Genomic DNA, 24319 nt, shown 5'->3' with positions numbered 1-24319 from the left:
CGCGTTGGCGGGGTCCACCATCTCCACCGCCGCGGGCCCTTCTTCCCTCACCCTAACTAAGATGGGCCCGCAGGACGACCCCGAGGCCTTCCTCACACTCTTTGAGCAGACAGCAGAGGCCTCGGGCTGGCCAGTGGAACAGCGAGCGGCGCGTCTCCTCCCCCTGCTAACGGGCGAGGCGCAGCTGGCCGCGCTACAGCTCCCCGCCGACCACCAGCTGGCCTACGCGGACCTTCGCCAGGCCATCCTCCAGCGGGTGGGGCACACCCCCGAACAACAGCGACAACGCTTCCGCGCTCTGCGGCTGGAGGAAGTCGGCCGGCCGTTCGCGTTTGGCCAGCAGCTCTGGGACACCTGCTGGCAGTGGTTGAGGGCCAACAACCGTGACGCCGAGGGAATCCTCGATCAGGTGGTGCTGGAGCAGTTCATCAGCCGCCTGCCAGAGGGAACCGCGGAGTGGGTCCAGTGCCACCGCCCGGCGTCGCTGGATCAGGCCATCGAGTTGGTGGAGGACCATTTGGTGGCTGTTCCGACGGCAGGACAATGGACATCCTCTTCTCTCGTCTCCTCTCTCTCTCTCCCCCTCTCTCCTCCTGTGTCTCGTCCTCGCCCTGTTCCCCCACCGTGGAGGCGGGGGCTGGCCCCACCCCAGCCCACTCGTCGCACCCGTGGTGCCCTCCCATTTTTCCCTTCTGTGTCTGTCTCTTCCCCCCTCAGGTGAGTGAGCCCCAGGGCGCCGGTGCAGAGAGGAAGCCCGGGCCGGTTTGCTGGCGCTGCGGGGAGCCGGGCCACCTCCAACTGCAGTGTTCAGCAATGGAAGTGGGCGTGGTGGTTCAGATCCCCGATGCGCCAGGAGCTGCCCTCGATCGGGCCGGAGCGTATCGCATACTGCTGAGTATCCAAGGGGATACATATCAGGCGTTGGTGGATTCTGGTTGTAATCAGACCTCAATTCACCAAAGCCTGGTACAAGACGAGGCATTGGGGGGAGCACAGGGGGTGAAGGTGTTGTGTGTGCACGGAGATGTTCACAGTTACCCTTTGGTGTCGGTCCACATTTTTTTCTGAGGGAAAAAATTTATAGTAAAGGCAGCAGTTAATCCTCGCCTCACCCACTCGATAATTTTGGGGACTGATTGGCTGGGATTCGGGGAGTTGATGAGTCATTTAGTGAAGAGTGGGTCCTGCTGTAGTTCAGCAGGGGAAGGTCCCGGTGTCGCCTTGGTGGGAGCAGCTGTCACAGAGCCGTCTACGTCATCTCCGTGTCAGAGTGAGGAGCCGCCGGCCCCTCCTCCCTCTCTCAGGGAATCCCTTGCGATGGTCAAATGATGGTCAAACGATCCTGCCAAATGCCATCCCATCCTTCCCCTATTTTTCTATTATGAAAGGTAGATTATACCGAGTGACACAGGACACGCAGACGAAAGAGCAAATCACACAGCTTTTGATTCCAAAAAGCCCCCGGGAATTGGTATTCCAGGCGGCTCACTTTAATCCCATGGCTGGACACTTAGGGCAGGATAAGACACTAGCCTAAATAATGGCCCGATTCTATTGGCCGGGGATTCGTGGCGATGTCCGTAGGTGGTGTACGGCATGCCACGAATGCCAGCTAGTAAATCCAGCGGCCATTCCAAAAGCGCCTTTGTGCCCTCTACCATTAATCGAGACTCCATTCAAAAGAATTGGGATGGATCTCGTCAGGCCATTAGATCGGTCAACACGAGGGTACCGCTTTATATTAGTTCTGGTGGACTATGCAACATGATACCCGGAAGCAGTGCCTCTCCGCAATATCTCAGCACACAGTATTGCGGAGGCACACTTCCGTGTCATCTCCCGAGATGGAATCCCGAAAGAGATTCTGACTGATCAAGGCACCTCGTTTATGTCACATACACTGAACGAACTGTATGGGTTATTAGGTATTAAGCCAATCCGCACCAGCGTTTATCACCCACAAATGGACGGTTTAGTTGAATGGATCAATCGCACCCTCAAGAATATAATTAAAAAATTCGTAAGTGAGGACGCACGTAACTGGGATAAATGGCTTGAACCCTTGTTATTTGCAGTGCGAGAGGTCCCCCAAGCCTTCAAGGGGTTCTCCCCATTTTAATTATTATATGGGCGTAAGCCAGGTGGCATTTTAGATGTGCTGCGAGAAAATTGGGAGGAGGGACCTTCACCAAGTAAAAGTGAAATTCAATACGTTATTGACCTGCGTGCAAAACTCCACACACTCACACACCTAACCCAGGAGAATTTGCGGCAGGCCCAAGAACGGCAAACCTGCCTGTACGACAGGGGTACACGCCTTAGGGAGTTTGCACCGAACGGACAGGGGTGGGGCGCTACAGATTTACCACCTCAATCTACTCAAACTCTGGAATGAGGAGGTCCCCGTAGCATTGGTGTCGGTGGTTCCGGAGAACACGGAGCTGGGGCCGGAGGTTCAAAAGGGAGCATTGGCATCGCGTACCTCTCTGGTCCCCTGTGGAGACCACCTCTCCCCGACCCAACTCGCGGAGGTTGCCCAGTTGCAGACCGAGTTTTTGGACGTGTTCTCGCCCCTGCCCGGCCGCACCGACCTCATAGAGCACCACATTGAGACGCCCCCAGGGGTGGTAGTGCATACAGGCTACCCGAACACAAGAAAAAAGTGGTTCGGGAAGAACTCGAGGCCATGCTCGAGATGGGCATCGTCGAGGAGTCCCACAGTGACTGGAGCAGCCCAGTGGTCTTGGTTCCCAAGGCCGAAGGGTCGGTCCGGTTCTGTGTGGACTACAGAAAAGTCAACGCAGTGTCTAAATTCGATGCGTACCCAATGCCTCGTATTAATGAGTTGCTTGATCGGCTAGGCACAGCTCGCTTTTACTCGACACTGGATTTGACAAAGGGTTATTGGCAGATCCCCTTGACTCCATTATCCCAAGAAAAAAATGGCCTTTTCCACACCGTTCGGCTTACACCATTTTGTCACACTTCCTTTTGGGCTGTTTGGGGCGCCCGCTACATTTCAGCGGCTGATGGATAGGGTCCTCCGCCCCCACGCCAGCTATGCGGCCGCATACCTCAACTACATCATTATTTATAGTAATGACTGGCAGCGGCACCTACAACACCTGAGGGCCATCCTTAGGTCGCTGAGGCGAGTGGGTCAGCTTTAGTCAGGTGTATACCGGGAGCCAGGGCGCCGGACATAGCAGGTAATCTTAGGGTCCTAGGCAAGCACAGGTTCTCAAAGATAGTTATCCATGCAGGAGCTAATGATATACGCCTTCGTCAGTCTGAGGTTACTAAGAGTAACTTTGTAGAGGTGTTTAAATTAGCGAAGGCGATGTCCGATGCTGTAGTATGCTCTGGCCCCATCCCAATGCGGCGTGGCGATGTAGCTTACAGCAGGTTATGGTCGCTGAACTGCTGGTTGTCCAGGTGGTGCTCTGAAAACAGTGTGGGCTTTATAGATAATTGGGCTAATTTTGAGGGCACTGCTGGCCTGTTAGGGCGGGACGGTATCCATCCCACTCGGGAAGGTGCTGCTCTCATTTCCTGCAGCATAGGTCATAGTCTCAGAACAGGCCTAGTTAATTTCTGACAATCCAGAGCCAAGGCCAGGGAGCAGACGAACAGGCTAAACCGACTGTCTGCTAGCTGCACAGAGTCGTCATTCAGGGCCCACTACATCGAGACTGTGTCTGTTCCCCGAGCTCAACAAAAAGGTAGAAATTTTCAGAGAGTTTGTTCCAGTAACCTAATCAATATAAAATTAGATCAGACTGACTGTACTGCTGCTGCCAGCACCTTTGATCTAAAGGTGGGGCTATTAAATATTAGATCTCTTACATCTAAAGCGCTAATGGTTAATGAACTCATTACTGATCAGGAGTTTAATGTACTGTGTTTAACAGAAACATGGATTAAGCCAAATGAATATATAGCATTAAATGAAGCGAGTCCTCCTGGATACAGTTATATACACCAGCCTCGTCTAACTGGCAGAGGAGGAGGCGTCGCGGTTATTTATAACGATTATCTAGGTGTAACACACAAACCTGGTTATAAATTTAATACATTTGAAGTTCTTCATACTCATATAATGTATGTAGCCTCGAAAAATAAGTCTACCCAGTTAATTCCATTGCTTATTATTTACAGGCCCCCGGGGCCATATTCTGAGTTTCTTTCTGAATTTGCAGATTTTATCTCAGATTTGGTTATTTCCTTAGACAAAGCTTTAGTTGTCGGAGATTTTAATATTCACTTCGATAACCCAGAAGACCCTTTAAAAACAGCGTTTGTGTCCATCTTAGATTCAGTCGGGATTAAGCAGAATGTCATAGGACCGACCCATAATGGTGGTCACACCCTTGATCTAATACTAACATTCAGATTAAACGTAGACAATATAGTCATACTTCCACAGTCTGAAGTTATCTCAGATCATTGTCTCATCTCATTCAAAATATGTCTGAGTAATAATATATGCACCTCACCACGCTACTGTATTAAACGTACTTTCACGTCAACTACTGCACAGAGCTTTATAAATGATCTCCCAGAGCTGTCAACTTTGATTGGGTCACTGTCAGCCCCTGCAGAACTCGATCAGGCAACTGAATGCTTAGAGTCAACATTCCGCCATACTTTAGATAATGTAGCTCCTCTAAAAAGGAAAATGGTCAGAGACAAAAAATTAGCACCCTGGTATAATGATGACACTCGCACATTAAAACAGACCACTCGAAAATTGGAACGTAAATGGCGTCAAACAAAATTGGTAGTGTTCAAATTGGCGTGGAAGGAGAGCTTCCTGAAGTATAGAAAAGCTCTTAGTGCTGCGAGATCAACATATCTCTCCTCCCTAATAGAAGATAACAAAAATAATCCTAGATTCCTATTTAATACTGTAGCAAAATTAACCAGGAATAAGTCCACTATCAACACATGCACACCTGCAGTATGTAGTAGCAACGACTTCATGAATTTTTTTAATGACAAAATTGAGAATATCCGACAAAAAATTCAAACTACTAATTTAAGGTTAGACAATGAAAGTGACCTTGTAGTTAACAATATAACTGTATCAGATCATCAGTTAGAATGTTTTACTCCCCTAAAAGAAACTGAATTACTTTCATTAATCTCTACATCAAAAGCCTCAACTTGCGTACTAGATCCCTTACCGACACATCTATTCAAACAGATAATGCCTGGAGTAATTGAACCGCTTCTAAAAATAATAAATTCTTCTCTTATGATTGGCTATGTACCCAAATCCTTTAAACTAGCAGTTATCAAACCCCTGATTAAAAAACCTGACCTTGATCTCTGTCAGCTGTCCAATTATCGGCCAATATCAAACCTCCCCTTTATCTCCAAGATCCTTGAAAAAGCTGTGGCACAGCAGTTATGCTCATATTTACATAGGAATAACATCCATGAAATGTATCAGTCAGGATTTAGACCTCATCATAGCACAGAGACAGCACTGGTTAAAGTAGTAAACGACCTACTGTTGGCGTCTGATCAGGGCTGTGTCTCGCTACTTGTGTTGCTTGACCTTAGTGCAGCATTTGATACCATTGATCATTCCATTCTTCTGGATAGACTAGAAAATGTTGTGGGAGTTAAGGGAATGGCCCTCTCCTGGCTCAGGTCTTATCTAACTGATCGTTATCAGTATGTTGATATAAATGGTGATATTTCTAGATGTACCGAGGTAAAGTTTGGTGTTCCACAAGGTTCTGTCTTGGGTCCACTGCTTTTTTCTCTATATATGTTACCACTGGGCGATATTATTCGTAAACATTGTATTAGTTTCCACTGTTATGCTGATGACACACAGTTGTATGTCTCTGCAAAACCTGATGAGACACACCAGCTTAATAGAATTGAGGAATGTGTTAAGGACATTAGACACTGGATGCTTATAAATTTCCTTCTGCTTAACTCTGACAAGACTGAAGTACTTGTGCTAGGACCACATACAGCTAGAAGTAAGTTTTCTGATTACACAGTAACTCTGGATGGCCTTTCTGTTTCTTCACGTGCAGCAGTAAAAGACCTCGGAGTGATTATTGACCCCAGTCTTTCATTCGAAACTCACATTGATAACATCACCCGGATAGCTTTCTTTCATCTCAGAAATATTGCAAAGATAAGAAATTTAATGTCATTGCATGATGCAGAAAAACTAGTCCATGCTTTCGTTACCTCCAGGTTGGATTATTGTAATGCCTTACTGTCTGGATGTTCCAATAAGTGCATAAACAAGCTCCAGTTAGTTCAAAATGCCGCAGCAAGAGTCCTTACTAGAACTAGAAAATATGACCACATCACGCCTGTCTTATCCACACTGCATTGGCTCCCAATCAAATTTCGTATTGATTATAAAATACTACTATTGACCTTTAAAGCACTAAATGGTCTTGCACCACAGTACCTGAGTGAACTTCTGCTCCTCTATGACCCGCCACGCCTACTTAGATCAAAAGGTGCAGGCTATCTGCTGGTACCTCGTATAGTGAAGGCTACATCAGGGGGCAGAGCCTTTTCTTACAAAGCCCCACTGTTATGGAACAGCCTTCCAAGTAATGTTCGGGAATCAGACACAGTCTCAGCATTTAAGTCTAGGCTGAAAACATATCTGTTTAGTCAAGCCTTTTGTTAATGGTGTTTATGAGGTAAAGGAGTAGGTCTGGAGGGTCCTCAGACATAGAGTGTTTTGGTAAACTGGGATGTATGGATGCTGTCAGTCCCCACTCGCTTGCTCACTCGAGTTTGTTGACGGTGCAGTGGCTGGCTGCTTTATGTCCCGGGGCTCCCTCATGCCTGTGTTACCTTCTGGCTCTCTCCTTTTAGTTATGCTGTCATAGTTAGTTGCCGGAGTCCCTGCTTGTACTCGGTGCAATATGTATACTGTTCCTACTTATTCAGGTGACATTGGGCATACCTAACCACCTGTGTTTTCTTTCTCTCCCCCCCCCACTCCAAATCTGTCCCTCTGAGTTACATGGAGTCAACAGGAAATCTTTTGGTGGAGACGGTGGGGACCTCGACTGGCTATCGTAGCCTGCAGGGAATCGGCCGTCAGACATTCTGTCGCATGTCCCAGACCCGGTGAAATGTAACTGAATTGTCTTGGCCAGGCCTAAGGGTCCCATCTGCATCTCATCATTGCTGAGGAGTGTGCTCCCATCACCCAATCTAGCATCCAGCCAGAGCAGGTCATGATATATTTTTTTACCATATTAACATGCCATTGTGTGTCATGCCTGATGTAAAGACTCTTGTCTCTGCGAGCCTACCACACAGATTTAATACTTGTCATTTTTAGGGCATACCTAACAACATGTTTTCTTTCTCTCTCTCTCTTCCCCCCCCCCCCAATCTGTCCCTCTGAGTTACATGTTGATCCTGGGATTGAGATGCTGGCCTCTTCTGCCCCTCGGACCTGCTTGATCCATCCTGGTGCCCTGTGTCTGGTCGGAGTTTTATCGCCCCACTCCTGTGAAGGACGGCCCCATGAGGACAGTTGAGGGTTATACCTGTTAAAACTGTTAATATTATAGTCAGGCTGTCTGTTGTTGCCCAAATGAGGATGGGTTCCCTTTTGAGTCTGGTTCCTCTCGAGGTTTCTTCCTCATGTCGTCTGAGGGAGTTTTTCCTTGCCACCGTCGCCACAGGCTTGCTCATTGGGGATAGATTAGGGATAAAATTAGCTCATGTTTTAAGTCGTTCAAATTCTGTAAAGCTGCTTTGCGACAATGTTTATTGTTAAAAGCGCTGTACAAATAAACTTGATTGATTGATTGATTGATTGATTGGGTCTCACAGCCAACCCAAAGAAGTGTGCAATTGGGCGGGTGGAAGTATGGTATCTGGGCTTCCACTTGGGCAACGGGCAGGTGCGTCCCCAAATTAACAAGACTGCAGCAATTGCGGCCTGCCCGAGGCCCAAGACCAAAAAGGGGGTGAGACAGTTCCTGGGGCTGGCTGGCTACTATCGAAGGTTTATACCTAATTATTCAGACGTCACCAGCCCACTGACTGATCTCACTAAAAAGGGGGCACCAGATCCAGTCCAGTGGACGGAGCAATGCCAGCGGGCTTTCTCTGAGGTAAAGGCTGCACTGTGCGGGGGGCCACTGTTACACTCCCCTGACTTTTCTCTCTCTTTTATGTTACAGACAGATGCGTCGGACAGAGGGCTGGGGGCTGTGTTGTCCCAGGAGGTGGAGGGGAAGGACCGTCCAGTGCTGTACATCAGTAGAAAGCTGTCAGTACGCGAGGGGCGCTACAGCACGATCGAAAAGGAGTGCCTCGCGATCAAGTGGGTGGTCCTCGCCCTCCACTACTACCTGCTGGGACGCCCTTTCACCCTCTGTTCGGACCACGCACCCCTCCGGTGGCTCCACCACATGAAGGATGCCAACGCGCGGATCACCCGTTAGTATCTGGCACTCCAACCCTTTAACTTCAAGGTGATCCACAGGCCGGCGGCGCAGATGGTTGTGGCGGATTTTCTCTCCTGTCAAGGGGAGGGGGGGAGTTGGCTGCAGGCCGGACGGCTGCCCAGCCTGAGTCGGGTGGTGGGGGTATGTGGCAGCGGGGGCATGGTCAAGCACCGGTCTGTGACCGGAGGGCGGAGTCAGGGAAGGTAAGTGGCAGAATCACTACACCTGATGTCAATTAACCTGTGTTTGTGTGTCTTCCCAGTGAATGCGCCCTATATAAAGAGAGAGAGAGAGCAGAGGAAGTGACCTCTCTCCTGAACCAGACGACTTGTGTGTGTGTGTGTGTGTGTGTGTGTGTGTGTGTGTGTGTATGACTGGGAGATTTATTTTGTGTCTGAAAAGAACAAATAAACCATAAGTTATGGAACTTTATTCTGGCCTGCCGTTTTTCTGTGCTCCTCCCCCTCCTATGAACTGCCACACTTTTGTTCTTAGTGAACCACAGGAAGATGCTCAAGTGTTGGCACGTGCACAATAAACTAATGTAAATGCATATTTTGAGGTGTTCATGAGGCATTTGAGTTCATGAGGAATTCCTTGATGTTAATCCTCTCTAATACTTCCAAAAATCTCCAACAAGAAGATATTAGAGAGGATTAACATCAAGGAATGCCTCATGAACATTATACAAATCAAGAAACTCAAGTATTTGGGGCATATTATTTGCCACAATACTTTTCATCGCATGCTTTTAGAGGGAAAAATTTATGGAAAAAGAGGAAAAGGAAGGCTAAGAATTTTACGGACATACAACCTCTGTAGATGGACAGGCCTCAGTTACACCAAAGTAGTGTGAATGGCTAAGGACAACAGAAGTGGCTGGAGAACTATTGCATCCAACCCTCGACCTGAGGATGGAACCTGACGATGATGACGACGATGACAATGAGTTCCTTCTGTTCTTAGTGAACCACAGGAAGATGCTCAAGTGTTGGTACGTGCACAATAAACTTACATAGACACATATTTTGCGGTGTGGTCTCAATTTTTTACTGTTACAATTAACCCCAGGTTGTGTTACAACATACTCTGTTAGTGGGGTCGGCTGTAACAATGGCACTCCTTGCATTTGACATCAAATAATGAATTCTGTGATATAGTTTGTGAAAATATTGATATTTGTGTCAAAATTTGAGCACTTTATCACAAAAATTCTGCAAGTTAGAGGTGCTAAGACAAAAAGTGTTACACTCATCCCCGGTCTCCCCTACACCAGTTGTTTCTGCCGGCACGCACATGCCTAATGGACATGAATGGCCCTGCGTTTTCTGCCGTGTTAGTGTGGACCACGGGCGATTGCTCTAAGACAACAAGGGAGGCTCAGCCTCCTCTAAAAATGACGAACATCATGTAGGATGAATTGCGCTAGGCTTATGTTATAGCCGACCTTATAACATTGCTATTTCAGATCCAGAATCATAGAAATATATGTGCTCAACCCAACTACAGCGCAAAATCATTCCGTTATAACTTTCCCCAGTTCACCTAATGTGCGTGTGAGTTTTTCCCCCTCGTGACAGCGCAATGCAGCCCAGCCTCAGTGGACTTCAATGGCATTTGGGAGCTATGCGCTTTTCAATATCAAAATGCAAGACGGTTATTGGACAAATACCGCGAAAATGCCCGCTCCACGGACTCCCAGCCTCAAAGTGGGAGGGACATGGCAGTTTCTGCGAGGAGACTGGTGATTGGTGAAAGCGGCCGGATATTTTCTTTGATTGACAACTCGTTTCAACTATAGACAGGCAGCGGTGAATTTCAGTTCAGTCCCATGCGGATTTGCTAGTGCTGTGGTGTATTGTAAGAGATCAGCTTACATTTCGATTTCATTCATTACATACGGTTTCTACCAGCTTTTCTAGTTTGTATATATTTTCATTGTAAATAAAGTGTAAATATAGTGTTGTCAAGGTTGCTATCTTAGTTCCAGAAATTTCGTTTATTTGAGTGACTGAACTTGAACTTGAGGGGGCTAGTCAGCTAGCAAGAAAGCTGCACACGGATGCCAAGCATTGCTGATTTAAATTTGGCGAAGCCATTTGCCAGTCTTCCTTTCGAGGAAAAAATTAAAATTAAAGAGCAGGGTAGACCAACGCCTCAAATTGACTTGGTGAAAAAGGTAGGGAATAATACTCGTTCCTTTCAGCTCTCCTGGTACGAGAAAGTGAATTGGCTAACAGCAAGTGACCCACATCAACAACAGTAAATAGGCTACTTTAGTAATATGTCATGGATGGACCAAAAATATAGAATCTATTTAAAATGTTTATGCTGAGTATATTATATTGGAATATATATTTCTCTGGATATGAATTAAACACAGCTACAATTTGGAAAACATTTTTAAACAAAAACACAGCCGAGAACATTTCACACTACAGACCTGGATTAAAAGTGAAGGGTTATCAAAATTGCCAATAAAACATTTCTCAGTCAAAATAAGTAAAATATAGGGAAAGTGTCACTGAATGAAATGTGTGGCACCCAGCTCTATGTTTGGCTCCCCAAGGTCAGTGCTTGTGCCTATTCCAGAACACTCTGCTGTTACTGCTGAAGTTCCTGACAAAGAGCTGCTTTCAATAATGATCAATTTTTAAACATGTCACAATTTAAAAATATAAAATGTTAAAATATACCCCCCCCCCCCCCCCCCCCGAACACCACCATCATGTATATTGGACAGTAGGCTAATGGGCCAAAAGAACCTGTTATTTCACAGTTTGTGACCCTGCCAACAATCAGCCAGATCAGAGGCAAGAGTATGGGCAAAATTTATGTGTTTTTTCTTTTTTCTTTTAAAATCTGGAAATATCGTAACCGACCAGCCTCCCCTGTTTGAAAAACTACCAGCCGCCACTGGTGTGGACAGAGATTATTTCTAATGCAGAGCGAAAACAGAGATTGTTTTTACTTTAACGCCGTTTTAAAACTAAAACGTATGAGTGTGGACGTAGCCTATGTTTATATAAAGGAGAGAGAGAGAGAGAGACTGTGACTCCACCCTCTGAAACCCCGCCTTTTCTCCTCCGGATCTCAGGTGAAAGTGAAAGTGTTTTCAGGTGAAAGTCAGCAGGAGTTTTTTTTTTTGTGATCAGAAAAACATGTGGCTCTTGAGGAAGAAAAAAAAATCATCAGAGTGAGTACAGGAATATAAAGCTGTAATATGTGAATGTTTGGATTATTTTCTAAATGAAGAACATTTCTGTCTTAACTGACACAGTTGACTTAATTCTTAATTTGATCATTCGGTGTTGACGCAGTAACTTAACCTGAAGGAAGGAAACCTGTGTGTCCTGCGGTGTTTCTTACATATGTGTAAAGTTTACAGCTGTTACTTGTTAGAGAGGGAAGAATATTCATATTTATTACAACAATTCCTGACATACTTCCACTATTTATTCTTCTTTTTCTCCAACATACACAAACAGCAACAAACGCAACACCACTTCCTGGTTACACACACACACACACACACACACACACACACACACACACACACACACACACACACACACACAGCCATTTTAGATTGAAATGCTGAAATGTCATTGGGCCTCGATACCATTCGTGTCAGATCGGAATATCTCACAGCAGCAACTATTTTTATTGATTCTGTCCTGATAAAACCATTTCAATCACAAGTCGGATAAATATCTGTGTAGCCTTCACCTGACATATAAGCAACCAGAGAACTGTGCTTCAGAAATTTAAAGCTCTTTCAATAATAAATATCAATCTCTATGAAGTAAAATAGCTTTTTAGCATCATGTAATTTATACACACTTTTTTGACAAAGTACTTACCCATATTAACAAAAAATAAACCTATGTATTTGTGCTTGCGTTTATATGGAAGAGCACTGAAATATACAGGAGATTAGTTGCTCAGTGTTGTTCAACTCAAAAGTTTAAATTCTTTGCACATCTCCTGTTAAGACCAGAGAGACGTAACGCTTCACAATCTTGTGTACAAAAATTACATACTTTCCAACCCACTGAGAAGGAAAAGTGGTAGATCAGATTGTGCAGCATAGTCGCACCCTTGTCTGGGGGGGTCCTGGCTGCACTAAGGTCAAGCAATACAAGCAGCGAGACACAGCCCTGATCAGAAGCCAACAGTAGCCTTATCACACCCTTGGCAACCCCCCTCCCTCTCCTGATGGTAAGGCTGCACTCAAGGTGTGTGAAGAGGATATGACACGGCTCTTCCAGAATCAGAAAATAAGGAAAGCGCAAGGTCCAGATGGAGTCCCCCCCCCCGTCTTAAAGCCTGTGCTGACCAACTGGCTCCAATCTTTACACAGATCTTTAACAGATCCCTCAAGCTATGTCAAGTCCCCTCCTGCTTCAAGCGCTCCACCAAGAAACCCTCCATTACAGGATTAAATGACTACAGGCCTGTCGCTCTGACATCTGTGGTCTTGAAGCCCTTTGAACGACTAGTGCTGGCTCACCTGAAGAGCATTACAGGTCACCTGCTAGACTCCCTGCTTACAGACCAAAGTGGTCAGTGGATGATGCAAGTTAACATGGGGCTGCACTACATCCTGCAACATCGTGACTGCTCAGGGACCTATGCAAGAATCCTGTTCATAGACTTCAGCTCAGTGTTCAACACCATACTTCCAGAAATCCTCTCCTCCAAACTGTCCCAGTTCAATGTCTCACCTGCCATATGTCAGTGGATCACCAGCTTCCTGACAGGCAGGGAACAGCAAGGAAGGCAGGGGGAAGTCACTTCTGGCATGCGGTCAGTCAGAACTGGTGCTCCTCATGGATGTGTCTTCTCCCCACTGCTCTTCTCCCTTTACACCAATGACTGCACCTCCAGGAACCCAAATGTAAAACTCCTGAAATTTGCAGATGATACTGTACTTCTGCTGACTTTTTTTTTTTTGCTCACCTCTTAATGACCTAGGCAAGAAAATTCTACTAATTAACTTTTGACAAGGCATGCCTGTTAATTGAAGTGTTCCAGGTGACTACCTCAGGAAGCTGGTTAAGATAATGTCAAGTGTGTGTAAAGCTGTTAACAAGGCAGATGATGGCTACTTTGAAGAGTCTAAATAAAATATGAAATATATTTTTGACCATTTTTAGTTTACCACATAATTCCATATACTAGTGCATCTCAAAAAATTAGAATATTTTGAAAAAGTTCAATATTTTCCATCAGTTATTTAAGAAAGTGAAAATGTTATATATTATAGACTCATTACACATAAACTAAAATGTTTCAAGCATTTTTCTATTTTAATTTTAATCAGTATGGCATACAGTACAAAAACATAAAAAAACATCTCAAAATATTAGAATATTTCATTTCGAGTTTGAGTAAAACAGTATGAACACAGTGTATCTCTCGGTCTCGTTCAGTACACACAACCACAATCATGGGGAAGACTGCTGACTTGACTGCTGTCCAGAAGATGATAACTGATGCCCTCCACAAGGAGGGTAAGCCACAAAAGGTCATTGCTGAAAAGGGTGGCTGGAAAAGGTGCACAAGCAGCAGGGATGGCCGCAGTCTTGAGAGGATTGTCAAGAAAAGTTAATTTCAGAACTTGGGAGAGCTTCACAAGGAGTGGACTGAGGCTGGTGTTAGTGTATCAAGACCCATCACGAACAGACATCTTCAAGAAAGGGGATACAACTTTCGCATTCCTAATATCAAGCTACTCCTGAGCCAGAGACAATGTCAGAAGTGTCTTATCTGGGCTAAGGAGAGAAAGAAATGGACTGTTGCTCAGTGGTCCAAAGTCCTCTTTTCAGATGAAAGTACATTTTGCATTTAATTTGGAAATCACAGTTCTAGAGTCTGGAGGAAGAGTGGAGAGGCACAGAATCCAAGGTGTTTGAAGCCCAGTGTGAAGTTTCCACAGTCTGTGATGATTTGGGGTGCCATGTAATCTGCTGGTGTTGGTCCACTGTATTTTATCAAGTCCAAAGTCAACACAGCCATATACCAGGAGATTTTAGAGCACTTCATGCTTCCATCTGCTGACGAGCTTTTTGGAGATGCTGATTTACTTTTCCAGCAGGACTTAGCACCTACGCACAGTGCCAAAACTACTACCAAATGGTTTGCTGACCATGATATTACTGTGTTTGATTGGCCAGCCAACTTGCCTGACCTAAACCCCATAGAGAATCTATGGGGTATTGTCAAGAGGAAGATGAGAAACACCCGACCCAAAAATACAGAAACGCTGAAGGCCACTATCAAAGCAACCTGGGCTTCAATAACACCTCAGCAGTGCCACAGGCTAGTCACCTCCATGCCACACCGCACTGATACAATAATTCATGGTAAAGGAGCCCCAACCAAGTATTGAGTGTATAAATGAATATACTTTTCAGAAGTTGGACATTTCTGTATTGTAAATCCTTTTTTTGATTGATCTTAGGGAATATTCTAATAATTTGAGATATTGGATTTCTGATTTTCATGAGCTATAAGCCATAATCATCAAAATTAAAACAAAAAAGGCTTTAAATATTTCACTTTACATGTAATGAATATAGAATATATGAAAGTTTACCTTTTTGAATTAAATTATGAAAAAAAGGAACTTTTTCATGGTATTCTAATTTTTTGAGATGCACTAGTACCATATGTTCCAGATGTTATTTCATAGTTTTGATGTCTTCAGTATTGTTCTACAATGTAGAAAATAGTCACAGTCCAGAAAAACATATGAATGAGTCGATGTGTCCAAACTTTTGACCGGTACTGTGTGTAAATCATATTTGTTGTAATATCATTTTCCCCTGTTGTTTTCACACCAGGACCAGTCTAAGCTAATTAGACCTTCTGAAATAATGTCTGGGGAGTGTGAGGAACTCGGAACATCTGAAATGAGTTAAGATGAGCAGCACAAGAAAGATAGATAGATAGATAGATAGATAGATAGATAGATAGATAGATAGATAGATAGATAGATAGATAGATCAATCGATCTTTTGGAGGGTTCCCTCAGGGAAATTAAAATTCTAGCAACATCATTACAGGATAAATAGAGAATAGAAAATAGAAAAAGCTTCTGGATAAATTAAGTATTAACATATACAAATTAAAAAATAAATATATATATGTGTGTAGTGTATATATATATATATATATATATATATATATATATATATATATATATATATATATATACAGGCAGTGTTCGAACTATGCCGATATTTTCGGGGGGTCCCTTTTTTTCCCTTGGGGGGGGGGGGGGGGGGGGGGCGTGTGTGCTTGAGCTTGTCTCAGAGCGCAGATCTCCAAACACATGAGAAGCCGATCTTATGCACATATCATGCGGACTCCACACCTGAAAGGAAGTGTGTTGGCACTGTTGGCACACTTCCTTTCTACTAGTTTGTGTCCCCAACCTGGCAGCAGCAGTCGTTGTCATATCGGTTTATTTTATCTTTGATGTAAACACAACACTTCGGATATGCAAATGCTTCCCGTTACACACGATTGCTATGTCAAGAAACATCATTTTGCCAATATTTTAGAGACCCCCCAACATTTCCCAAATCATGTTTTCAAGGGATCTCATGTCTGCTTCAGGGGATCTCGGATCCCCCAAGTACCCCCGTAGTTCGAACGGTGTATACAGGTGTATATATGAAAAAAGTCCAGCAGGAGAGGTATTGCACATTATATTGCACATTGTCCAGTATTGCTTTTTGTTAGGCTAGGCTACTGCTGCTCCATCCCATCCTCTGTCCTCCTGTTACCCCTCCTCCCCCCCAGAGAGGAGTTGTACAGTCTGATGGCATGAGAGACAAAGGAGTTTTTGAGTCTGTTCGTCCTGCACTTGGGAAGGAGCATTCTGTCACTGAACAGGCTCCTCTGGTTGCTGATGACGGTGTGCAGAGGGTGACTGGCATCGTCCATGATGTTCAGTATTTTGTCCATAGTCCTCTTCTCTGCCACCGTCACCAGAGAGTCCAGCTTCATGCCGACCACAGAGCCGGCCCGCCTGATCAGTTTGTCACAAGACACAAACGAAAGCATGTAGAATGCAAAAATGTGATATAACCTACTGCTCCCTATGTTCTAAATTAAAAGAAAAAGGAAATTTACATGCACTAACATAAACTTATAAAGGATTTGTTAGAAGTTCTGCATGGAGGCTCTGAATGAAATATTGTACAGAATGGAATAATTTTTTTTACTGTTTTTTAAGCAGTGTTTAAAATATTAAAAATGTGTAGTGTGAGAAGTTTACTATGACCCATAAATGGAACTAAATCTGAAAACTAGGGGCCCGTTTACACGAGGACGCTGTCGGGTAAAAACGACTAAATATTTTATCGGAAGTGCCTTTCGTTTACACGGGGACGGTGTTTCCGAGGCTGAAAAACGGAAAAAATTGAAAACGCCTTCCAGAGTGGATAAGTTAAAAACAGCCCCCATTGCATATCCGTCTAAACTACCCAATACGCGAAACTCTGCTCGGATCTGCTCACGTCGGGTACGCATTTACGTCATACATATGTCATATACTGTACATGCCAGCCCGGGAAGTAAGAAAGTAAGTAAAAAAGTAAGAGCATGTCTGATTACATCGATCCAACGGACCTTCAAGCTGCTCTGGCAGCTTTAATAAACGTCCAGGAGTCCTTCGAATATCTATACCGAATCTGCACACATACCGTTAATGAACAAAGGCGGGTATAGTATGCTCTTACTTTTTTACTTACAGTACTTTCTTACTTACCATAGCCAGAGTAGTCAAAGTTTTCGCGGCACAGATGTGCAGATCAGACAAGACGGAAGACGTTGTGCATGCGTGCAGACATAGCGGAGGTCTTTCACAGCACCGCCTAGCTGCCTGGCATGCACATCCAATTGAATTCCACACATTTATGCGTCACCGTATAGACGCAGATTTCCTCCTTGAAAACGGTCGTGTAGACGCGGAAAAAAGTGAGAACGAAAACGGACTTTTGCGTTTTTGTTTCAGACCGTCCCCGTGTAAAGTGGGCCTAGTAGTGAATTAGCGACAAACTGGTAATGGTTCAGGTTTCACGTATTGTTGAAATGTTCATGAGGAAGAAGTCCTGTATTTCTAGTGGGAAAAGGGTACGTTAATGGAACACAGGCATGGGGGGAGACAGGTATACTGAAAGAACTGCTCAGAAATTATTTGTGAACAGAACCAACAGAACCAAGACCATTAATGTTGCGTGATCGTCAGAAAAATATCTTAAACAATAACAACTGTCTTGAAAGAGACAGAGTAACACTCACTGTCACCAGAGGTCTCTGTCTCACTTTTCTCCTTTTTCAAGTTAGATTAGATTAGATAGATTGGATCAATGAAGTTTTATCTAATCTATCTAATCTAATCTAACTTGAAAAAGGAGAAAAGTGAGACAGAGACCTCTGGTGGCAGTGAGTGTTAGTCTGTCATTTTCAACCTGGAATGGAGAAAATCTTTTTAAAGAGATCATGAAATATTGTGAAAGATAAAATTTGATTTTGTATATTGATGTATTTACTTTTAAAACAGAAAGTTTTTGTTTGTTTTTTAGAGAATTCTCTCTAACACACGTGTTTTACACACACACACACACACACACACACACACAACTGGGACTACGTGAGCTTTACTAACAAGCTCATTTCTTCCTTGCCTAGCTTGAACTCGCATGATCTGATTTTAGGTGGTGATCTGAATTGTTACTGACCCAGCCTTAGACTGATCAAACCCTAAACTTTTGACTTTCTCTAAAATGGCTACGACCTTATCTGTATTTATGAACCAGGTGGGGTGCATTGACCCCTGGCAGACCCTTTTTCCTTACAACAAAGAACTTTCCTCTTTTTTTCCCCCATGCACACAGTACATATTCCAGAATCGATCATTTTTTCATAGATAAGACTTTTCTCTCCTCAGTTAAGAACGTTGTATATTCAGGGTCATTACTGAATACTCTAAGTGATGATTAAATACTCAAAGTGACAATATTTTATGTGTAATTTGAGGGAAATGTTGTCAGTAATTTTTGGAATAAATAAAACAAAAATGTTCAATTTCTTCAAACACAACTGTAAATCATAAAACCAGAGAAACTGATCATTTTGGTATATTTTTTTTCTTTATAATTGTTTATTTTTTATATATTTGTGTGGGTGGGTGGAGGTGTGTGTGTGTATTCCTCTTTTCCCTCTCCACTGTAATTGTTTATTTTTTATACTTGTTCTCATCACTTATGGTTCTCAAAGGTGATGTGGTGTGTGTGGGTGTGTGTGGGTATGGGTGTGTGTGGGGTGTGTGTGTGTGGGTGTGTGTGTGGGGGGGGTGAATCAGGGGTGAAAAGTCGAAAAAGTATGTTCAAATCACATGTTCAGTCCTTTTACTCAGTGTCTCCTCATAACTAGCTGCTACTTTGCAGCCAAGCTACAAAGCCCCTGTTGGTCCATCAAGCAAGGTCTTTATTCTGCTCTGTTCCAGAGGTGCAGTATAATAATCAAATTAGGATATGCAAATAATTATGAAACTCTGGAGCTATATATACATAATGGCATCTTCAGATATAAATCACTATATTTTATGGATAAAAATCTAAAACTACTTTCTCTTCATTCTAGTGAAACGAAGGAAAGGCCTGTCTCACCTGGACCCAGCTGTGTGTCCTTTCAGAGTGACCGCTCAATGACAGAGCCTATCCGTTTTACAGATGGAGCATCCTCTGTGGAAAGGTATTCCTCTATCTTCCTCTCACTCAGTTCTCTGAATATCTGTAGAAATAACTCCCGACAAGGCAATTCTTGTTCGCTTCAGTATAAAATGTGTTGTGCTAAATTTTCTTGATTAAATTTCTGGTATCAAATTCAGAGTTCATATGAACCGTTATGAACGTGTGTTCTAGTCGTATCACTACTCATAACAAGCCCAAAATAATTCTACCCTAATAACTTCTGGGTAGAAAAGGAAAAGTTTTTCCAGAAGGGAATCTGCCAATAGCCCTTGGTAAACTCCAGGAGGGGGTGGGGGGGATGGGGTTAGTGGTCAGAGGAGTCTCTGTGTTGTCTTCCGTTAGATCAGTGCAAAACCCAAACCTAACCAAGTAGGTCAGGGAGCAAATGTCCAAAACATTTATCTTGCAATTGGGCAACTATTGCTCCATAGGAAGGTTAGAGATGGTGTCCCAGTGGGTTCTGAGTGAGATTCTGTCAGGGAAAGTGAACAGCACGTGGATGCAAATGCAGAATGTTTATTAACGGTGAAACACAGATAACACAAAGACCAAGCAACGTGAACGAGGCAAAATCATAACAGGAACATGGTACACATCAGGGAGGAGAGACTAAAGAACGACAGTGTGGACAGTCATGACTTAAATAGTGTTGCTCATTAACCAAAACGTTAAACAGGTGTGGTGCAGTGCCTGATGGGAAACGTAGTCCAGTGCTGTTTTCAGCACTGCCATGATAGAGTTGATGTTTTTGCCCTGAGCCAGAGCTCATCTCTCTCTGTCACTGTCATTGCCAGAAAAATAGGAACCACCAGTTTGTTAAAATTGTGGTGGTAAACCCACCATGTTTTCCCTGGTGCAGTACCTCATGGTTGGCTTTCCCAACCCACCATGTGACCTTGACGGGCTCTTGTTGGTTGGCAGTAATCACAAGTCATTACGAGCTACAGTTGGGGGTTCCAAGTGTTTTATCTCCTGGTACAAATGAAGAGTTTGGTTCCAAAACACTCCAAGCGCCATTAAAATAAATTGAGTTTCTGTTAAAATAAGCTTGGCATTTGATCTCGATTCAAAGTTCCAAAATCAATTTTATACAAAATGTGATATTCGCCATGTGTTTCTGCATTGAATATCTCCTTTCTTTTCAAAATATGACAAACGCCACTACTGATTTTCAGCAGAACGTGTTATCTCTGCTCTCAACCAATCACAGCGCACCATTCAAATACGGAAACAGTAATAACCCCTCCCATCGACTGTCAACATCGTGGAGAATCCCTGTCTTTTAGTGAGATTTTGAACTCGATAAATGAATAACGGCGATGGAATCAAACATTTCTTATTTTAATGTTTTATATTTTTATTCCAGTAGAGAATGTGGTCCAGTGTTATTTTCTGATTTGAGCCCCTGATTCCTCCTGGGTGGAGATATGACACTGTATATATATATATATATATATATATATATATATATATATATATATATATATATATATATATATATATATTGATGCACCGCCTAAAAACGCAGCTCCCGATGAGTGTGTAATGTGTGTAAAATAGATTGTTGCTTGTAGATGACGAGATGAATGTAATGTGGGACAATCTGTGGTCCAATAGAAGAGATGGTCCAAGTTCAGAGGCTGTCATATGTGATCAGCTCTACTTCTTGTTTCTAGTTATATTTAAAACTAAAAAAAATAATGTTTTTATTGATGTAATGGATATATCGCATTTTGGGGGAAAAAAAACAATCAGTTTTTTAAATAAAATTTAAAAATCAAAATCTTGATTTGTATTTTTAATGTCATTACAGCTTCTTAGTGTTATATTAAAGTTTCAAACAGAATATCGTGGTTTTCCTGCAACTACTTTTTTGGGAAAGAAAATACCTTTTTCTCAAAGTTCCTTACAGTGGATTTATCGCGGTTTGGAACTCTTCAGATTGTCTCAACAGGAAACGCCCTTCATGTTGCCATTGGAGCCAGTTCTCCCATGATAAGAAACTCACGTGTGGAGTTCCAGAGGTTTATATATCACAGCTGTGTGGACCATATCTACAGGATGTGTTCTGATATTAAAATTAAAAAAGTAATTTCCAATGTTTGTTTATCTACAGAACCCCAAAACAGGAACCAGAAAACAGCTGCAGAAATTTGATAGAGTCCGTATTCCAGGTGTGTTTGTATGTGTTTTGTTGTGTAATTAATATACACAATTTTAATTTGAAACAATGGCAGTAATTTACAGTTAACAGTTTACAGTTACAGCAGCATTATGGGTAATCGGGCAAAACTGCATTTCAATCTGTTTTAAAATCAGCTTCTGACTTACAAAGTACTGATAATGGAGACTCCTTATCTACATGTGAAATAAACATCTGTTTACTGAAAACGTCACCAGATTAACGATTACTCGCATTTTTAATCGATTTAGTTGGAGTGTTTGCTGTACAGGTCCCTGTGAAACAGCTGTACATCAGCTATAGAAATGTATTAGAATGAGAAAATAAATCCAGTTAACCCCTTCTGACCAATCAGAATCCAGAATTCAACAGCAACGTGGTGTAAAATCAGGTTATGTCCCATTTTTATTGATTTATTTAATTTTATTGCTTTTTTTTAAATCACAAGCTGGAGCACAAAGTCATCACATTGGTGAAGAATGAACTGAACAATTTAAAGAAGCTACTGAGTGCTGATTACCCAGAATGCTCTGAGAAGGAGGAGAAAGCGGAGGAGGAGGATCTGGACCGTATTAGAGAGAGTGTGCTGAAGATCACACTGCGTATCCTGAAGAACCTGAAGCAGAAAGATCTCGCTCACCAACTGCAGATCAGTAAGAGCTTTAGATTATTATTCTCTCAGTTTAAAGGAAACACACTGGGCCACTGGTCGATATTATCATACTGCTGTTTATCCTAATGACTACAGTTATTTCAACAAATAAATGACTCTGAGATAATCCGAGTGTTTTGGTTCTTTTCCATAATATTTATGTATTTATTAGGAATGTATGACAGTTCTTTTTTTATTGATATTGACTTTCACACTGTGTATAGTGTTTATACATGAAAATAATGGCCATCACATTGTTCTGTTTGTTAGAGCTGGCCTCTGTATATCAGCGAAAACTCAAATCCAGACTTGGAGATAAATTTAAAAGGATAAATGAAGGAATCTCCCAGCATGGGACATCAGTACTTCTGAATCAGATCTACACAGAGCTCTACATCACAGAGGGCTGGAGTGAAGACATCAGTGATGAACATGAGGTGAGACAGATTGAGACAGTGTCCAGGAGACCAGTAACAGAGGAGAAACCCATCAAATGTAATGATCTCTTTAAAGACACGTCCATCAGAAGTGTGCTGACTAAAGGAGTTGCTGGAATTGGAAAAACTGTCTCTGTGCAGAAGTTCATTCTGGACTGGACTGAAGGGAAAGTGAATCAGGATGTCACCTTCATGTTTCCACTTCCCTTTAGAGAGCTGAATCTGATGAAGCAGCAAAACCTCAGTCTGATGAATCTTCTTCATCAGTTTTTCCCTGATATTAAGGACCTAGAAGTAATAGAGAGTGATACCTACAAAATCCTGTTGATCTTCGATGGTCTGGATGAGTGTCGACTTCCTCTAGATTTCCAGAACAATAAGAGATTGTGTGATGTGACCGAGTCGGCCTCAGTGGATGTGCTGTTGACGAACCTCATCAAGGGGAATCTGCTTCGCTCTGCTCTCCTCTGGATAACCACTCGACCAGCAGCAGCCAATCAGATCCCTTCTGAGAGTGTAGACCAGGCAACAGAGATACGAGGGTTCAGTGATCCTCAGAAAGAGGAGTACTTCAGGAAGAAGATCAGTGATCGGAGCCTGGCCAATAAAATCATCACACACATGAAGTCTTCAAGAAGCCTCTACATCATGTGCCACATCCCAGTCTTCTGCTGGATCTCAGCCACTGTTCTCAAAAGAATGTTAGGTGAAGCAGAGAGTGGAGAGATCCCCAAGACTCTGACTCAAATGTTCACACACTTCCTTATCTTTCAGATCAAACACAAGGAACAAAAGTACCATGGAACATATGACCCTGATTCTCAGCAGACCAGAGAGAGTATCCTGGCACTGGGAAAACTGGCTTTCCAACAACTGGAGAAAGGAAACCTGATCTTCTATGAGGAAGACCTGAGAGAGTGTGGCATTGGTGTTCGAGAAGTGGCAGTGTACTCAGGGGTGTGTACTCAGATCTTCAGAAAAGAATCAGGACTCTACCTGGGGAAAATGTTCAGCTTTGTGCATCTGAGCATTCAGGAGTTTTTGGCTGGGTTGTATGCATTTCTCTGCTTTCTTGACAAAACTCCAACAAAAGAGCAAACTACTGCTCTGTCTGGTCTTTTCAACACATCAGAAATGTCTGACTTCCTCAAAGGTGCAGTGGACCAGGCCTTACAGAGTGACACCGGACACTTGGATCTTTTCCTCCGCTTCCTTCTGGGCCTCTCAGTGGAGTCCAATCAGAAGCTCATTCGAGATCTGCTGCCACACACAGGAAGCAGCTCTGACTGCCAGAAGGACATAGTTGAGTACATCAAGTTCAAGTTTGAACAAAATCCATCTCCAGAGAGATTAATAAACCTTTTCTACTGTCTGAATGAGTTAAATGATGATTCACTCGTGAAAGAGATCCAAAGTTACATGAGCTCAGGACGTCTCTCTGAAGCTGCACTCTCACCTGCTCAGTGGTCTGCTCTGGTCTTTGTGTTGCTGACATCAGATGAGGATCTGGAAGTGTTTCAGCTACAGAAGTTCATAAAGTCAGATGAATGCTTTAAGAGGCTGCTACCAGTCGTCCAGCAAGCCACAACAGTTCTGTAAGTAAAACCCTGTGACACTTTACGGGGTTTGGGAGACTGTTGGGATGGAGACAGGCCGATTACTTTTGCTTTATTCAAGGTAGATTGCCTTTCAGATTTTCAGGTGTAGGTCATAAAAAGAATTTTCCCCGACACCCAATTATTTTTGTTTAGTGACCGAAAGCTACTGAATTCAAATCACAGACTTCCAATTTTATTCTTTTTTTTTTAAATAGAACAATT

The 24319-nt window shown here is 43.3% G+C and overlaps 2 protein-coding genes across 2 annotated transcripts; both read left to right on the top strand.

Annotated features, from left to right (window-relative positions):
* Nucleotides 1-5776: 5776 nt before the first annotated feature.
* LOC132888195 (uncharacterized) lies at nucleotides 5777-6789 on the top strand (the record flags this gene model as incomplete). Its single annotated transcript, XM_060924244.1, has 1 exon — nucleotides 5777-6789. A coding segment is annotated over one exon (897 nt), but the record flags the coding sequence as incomplete, so codon positions are not given.
* A 4794-nt stretch (nucleotides 6790-11583) lies between these two features.
* On the top strand, nucleotides 11584-24098 carry LOC132888454 (protein NLRC3-like). Its single transcript, XM_060924503.1, has 5 exons — nucleotides 11584-11655; nucleotides 19119-19229; nucleotides 21345-21402; nucleotides 21859-22063; nucleotides 22333-24098. The coding sequence occupies exons 1-5, from the start codon at nucleotides 11621-11623 to the stop codon at nucleotides 24096-24098; spliced, it is 2175 nt and encodes a 724-aa protein (XP_060780486.1). The 5' UTR covers nucleotides 11584-11620.
* The last annotated feature ends 221 nt before the right edge of the window (nucleotides 24099-24319 follow it).

The sequence above is a fragment of the Neoarius graeffei genome, chromosome 6 (genome assembly GCF_027579695.1).
Source record: "Neoarius graeffei isolate fNeoGra1 chromosome 6, fNeoGra1.pri, whole genome shotgun sequence".
In the NCBI taxonomy this organism is placed as follows: domain Eukaryota; kingdom Metazoa; phylum Chordata; class Actinopteri; order Siluriformes; family Ariidae; genus Neoarius; species Neoarius graeffei.
The sequence above is the reverse complement of the archived record's forward strand: the minus strand, read 5'-3'. Positions and strand labels throughout refer to the sequence as shown.

Coding starts and splice junctions, on each gene's coding strand:
- LOC132888454 (XM_060924503.1), top strand. CDS start 11,621: ATGTGGCTCTTGAGGAAGAAAAAAAAATCATCAGA. Junction 11,656..19,118: donor AAGAAAAAAAAATCATCAGA/GTGAGTACAGGA, acceptor TCTTCATTCTAG/TGAAACGAAGGAAAGGCCTG. Junction 22,064..22,332: donor CGCTCACCAACTGCAGATCA/GTAAGAGCTTTA, acceptor TCTGTTTGTTAG/AGCTGGCCTCTGTATATCAG.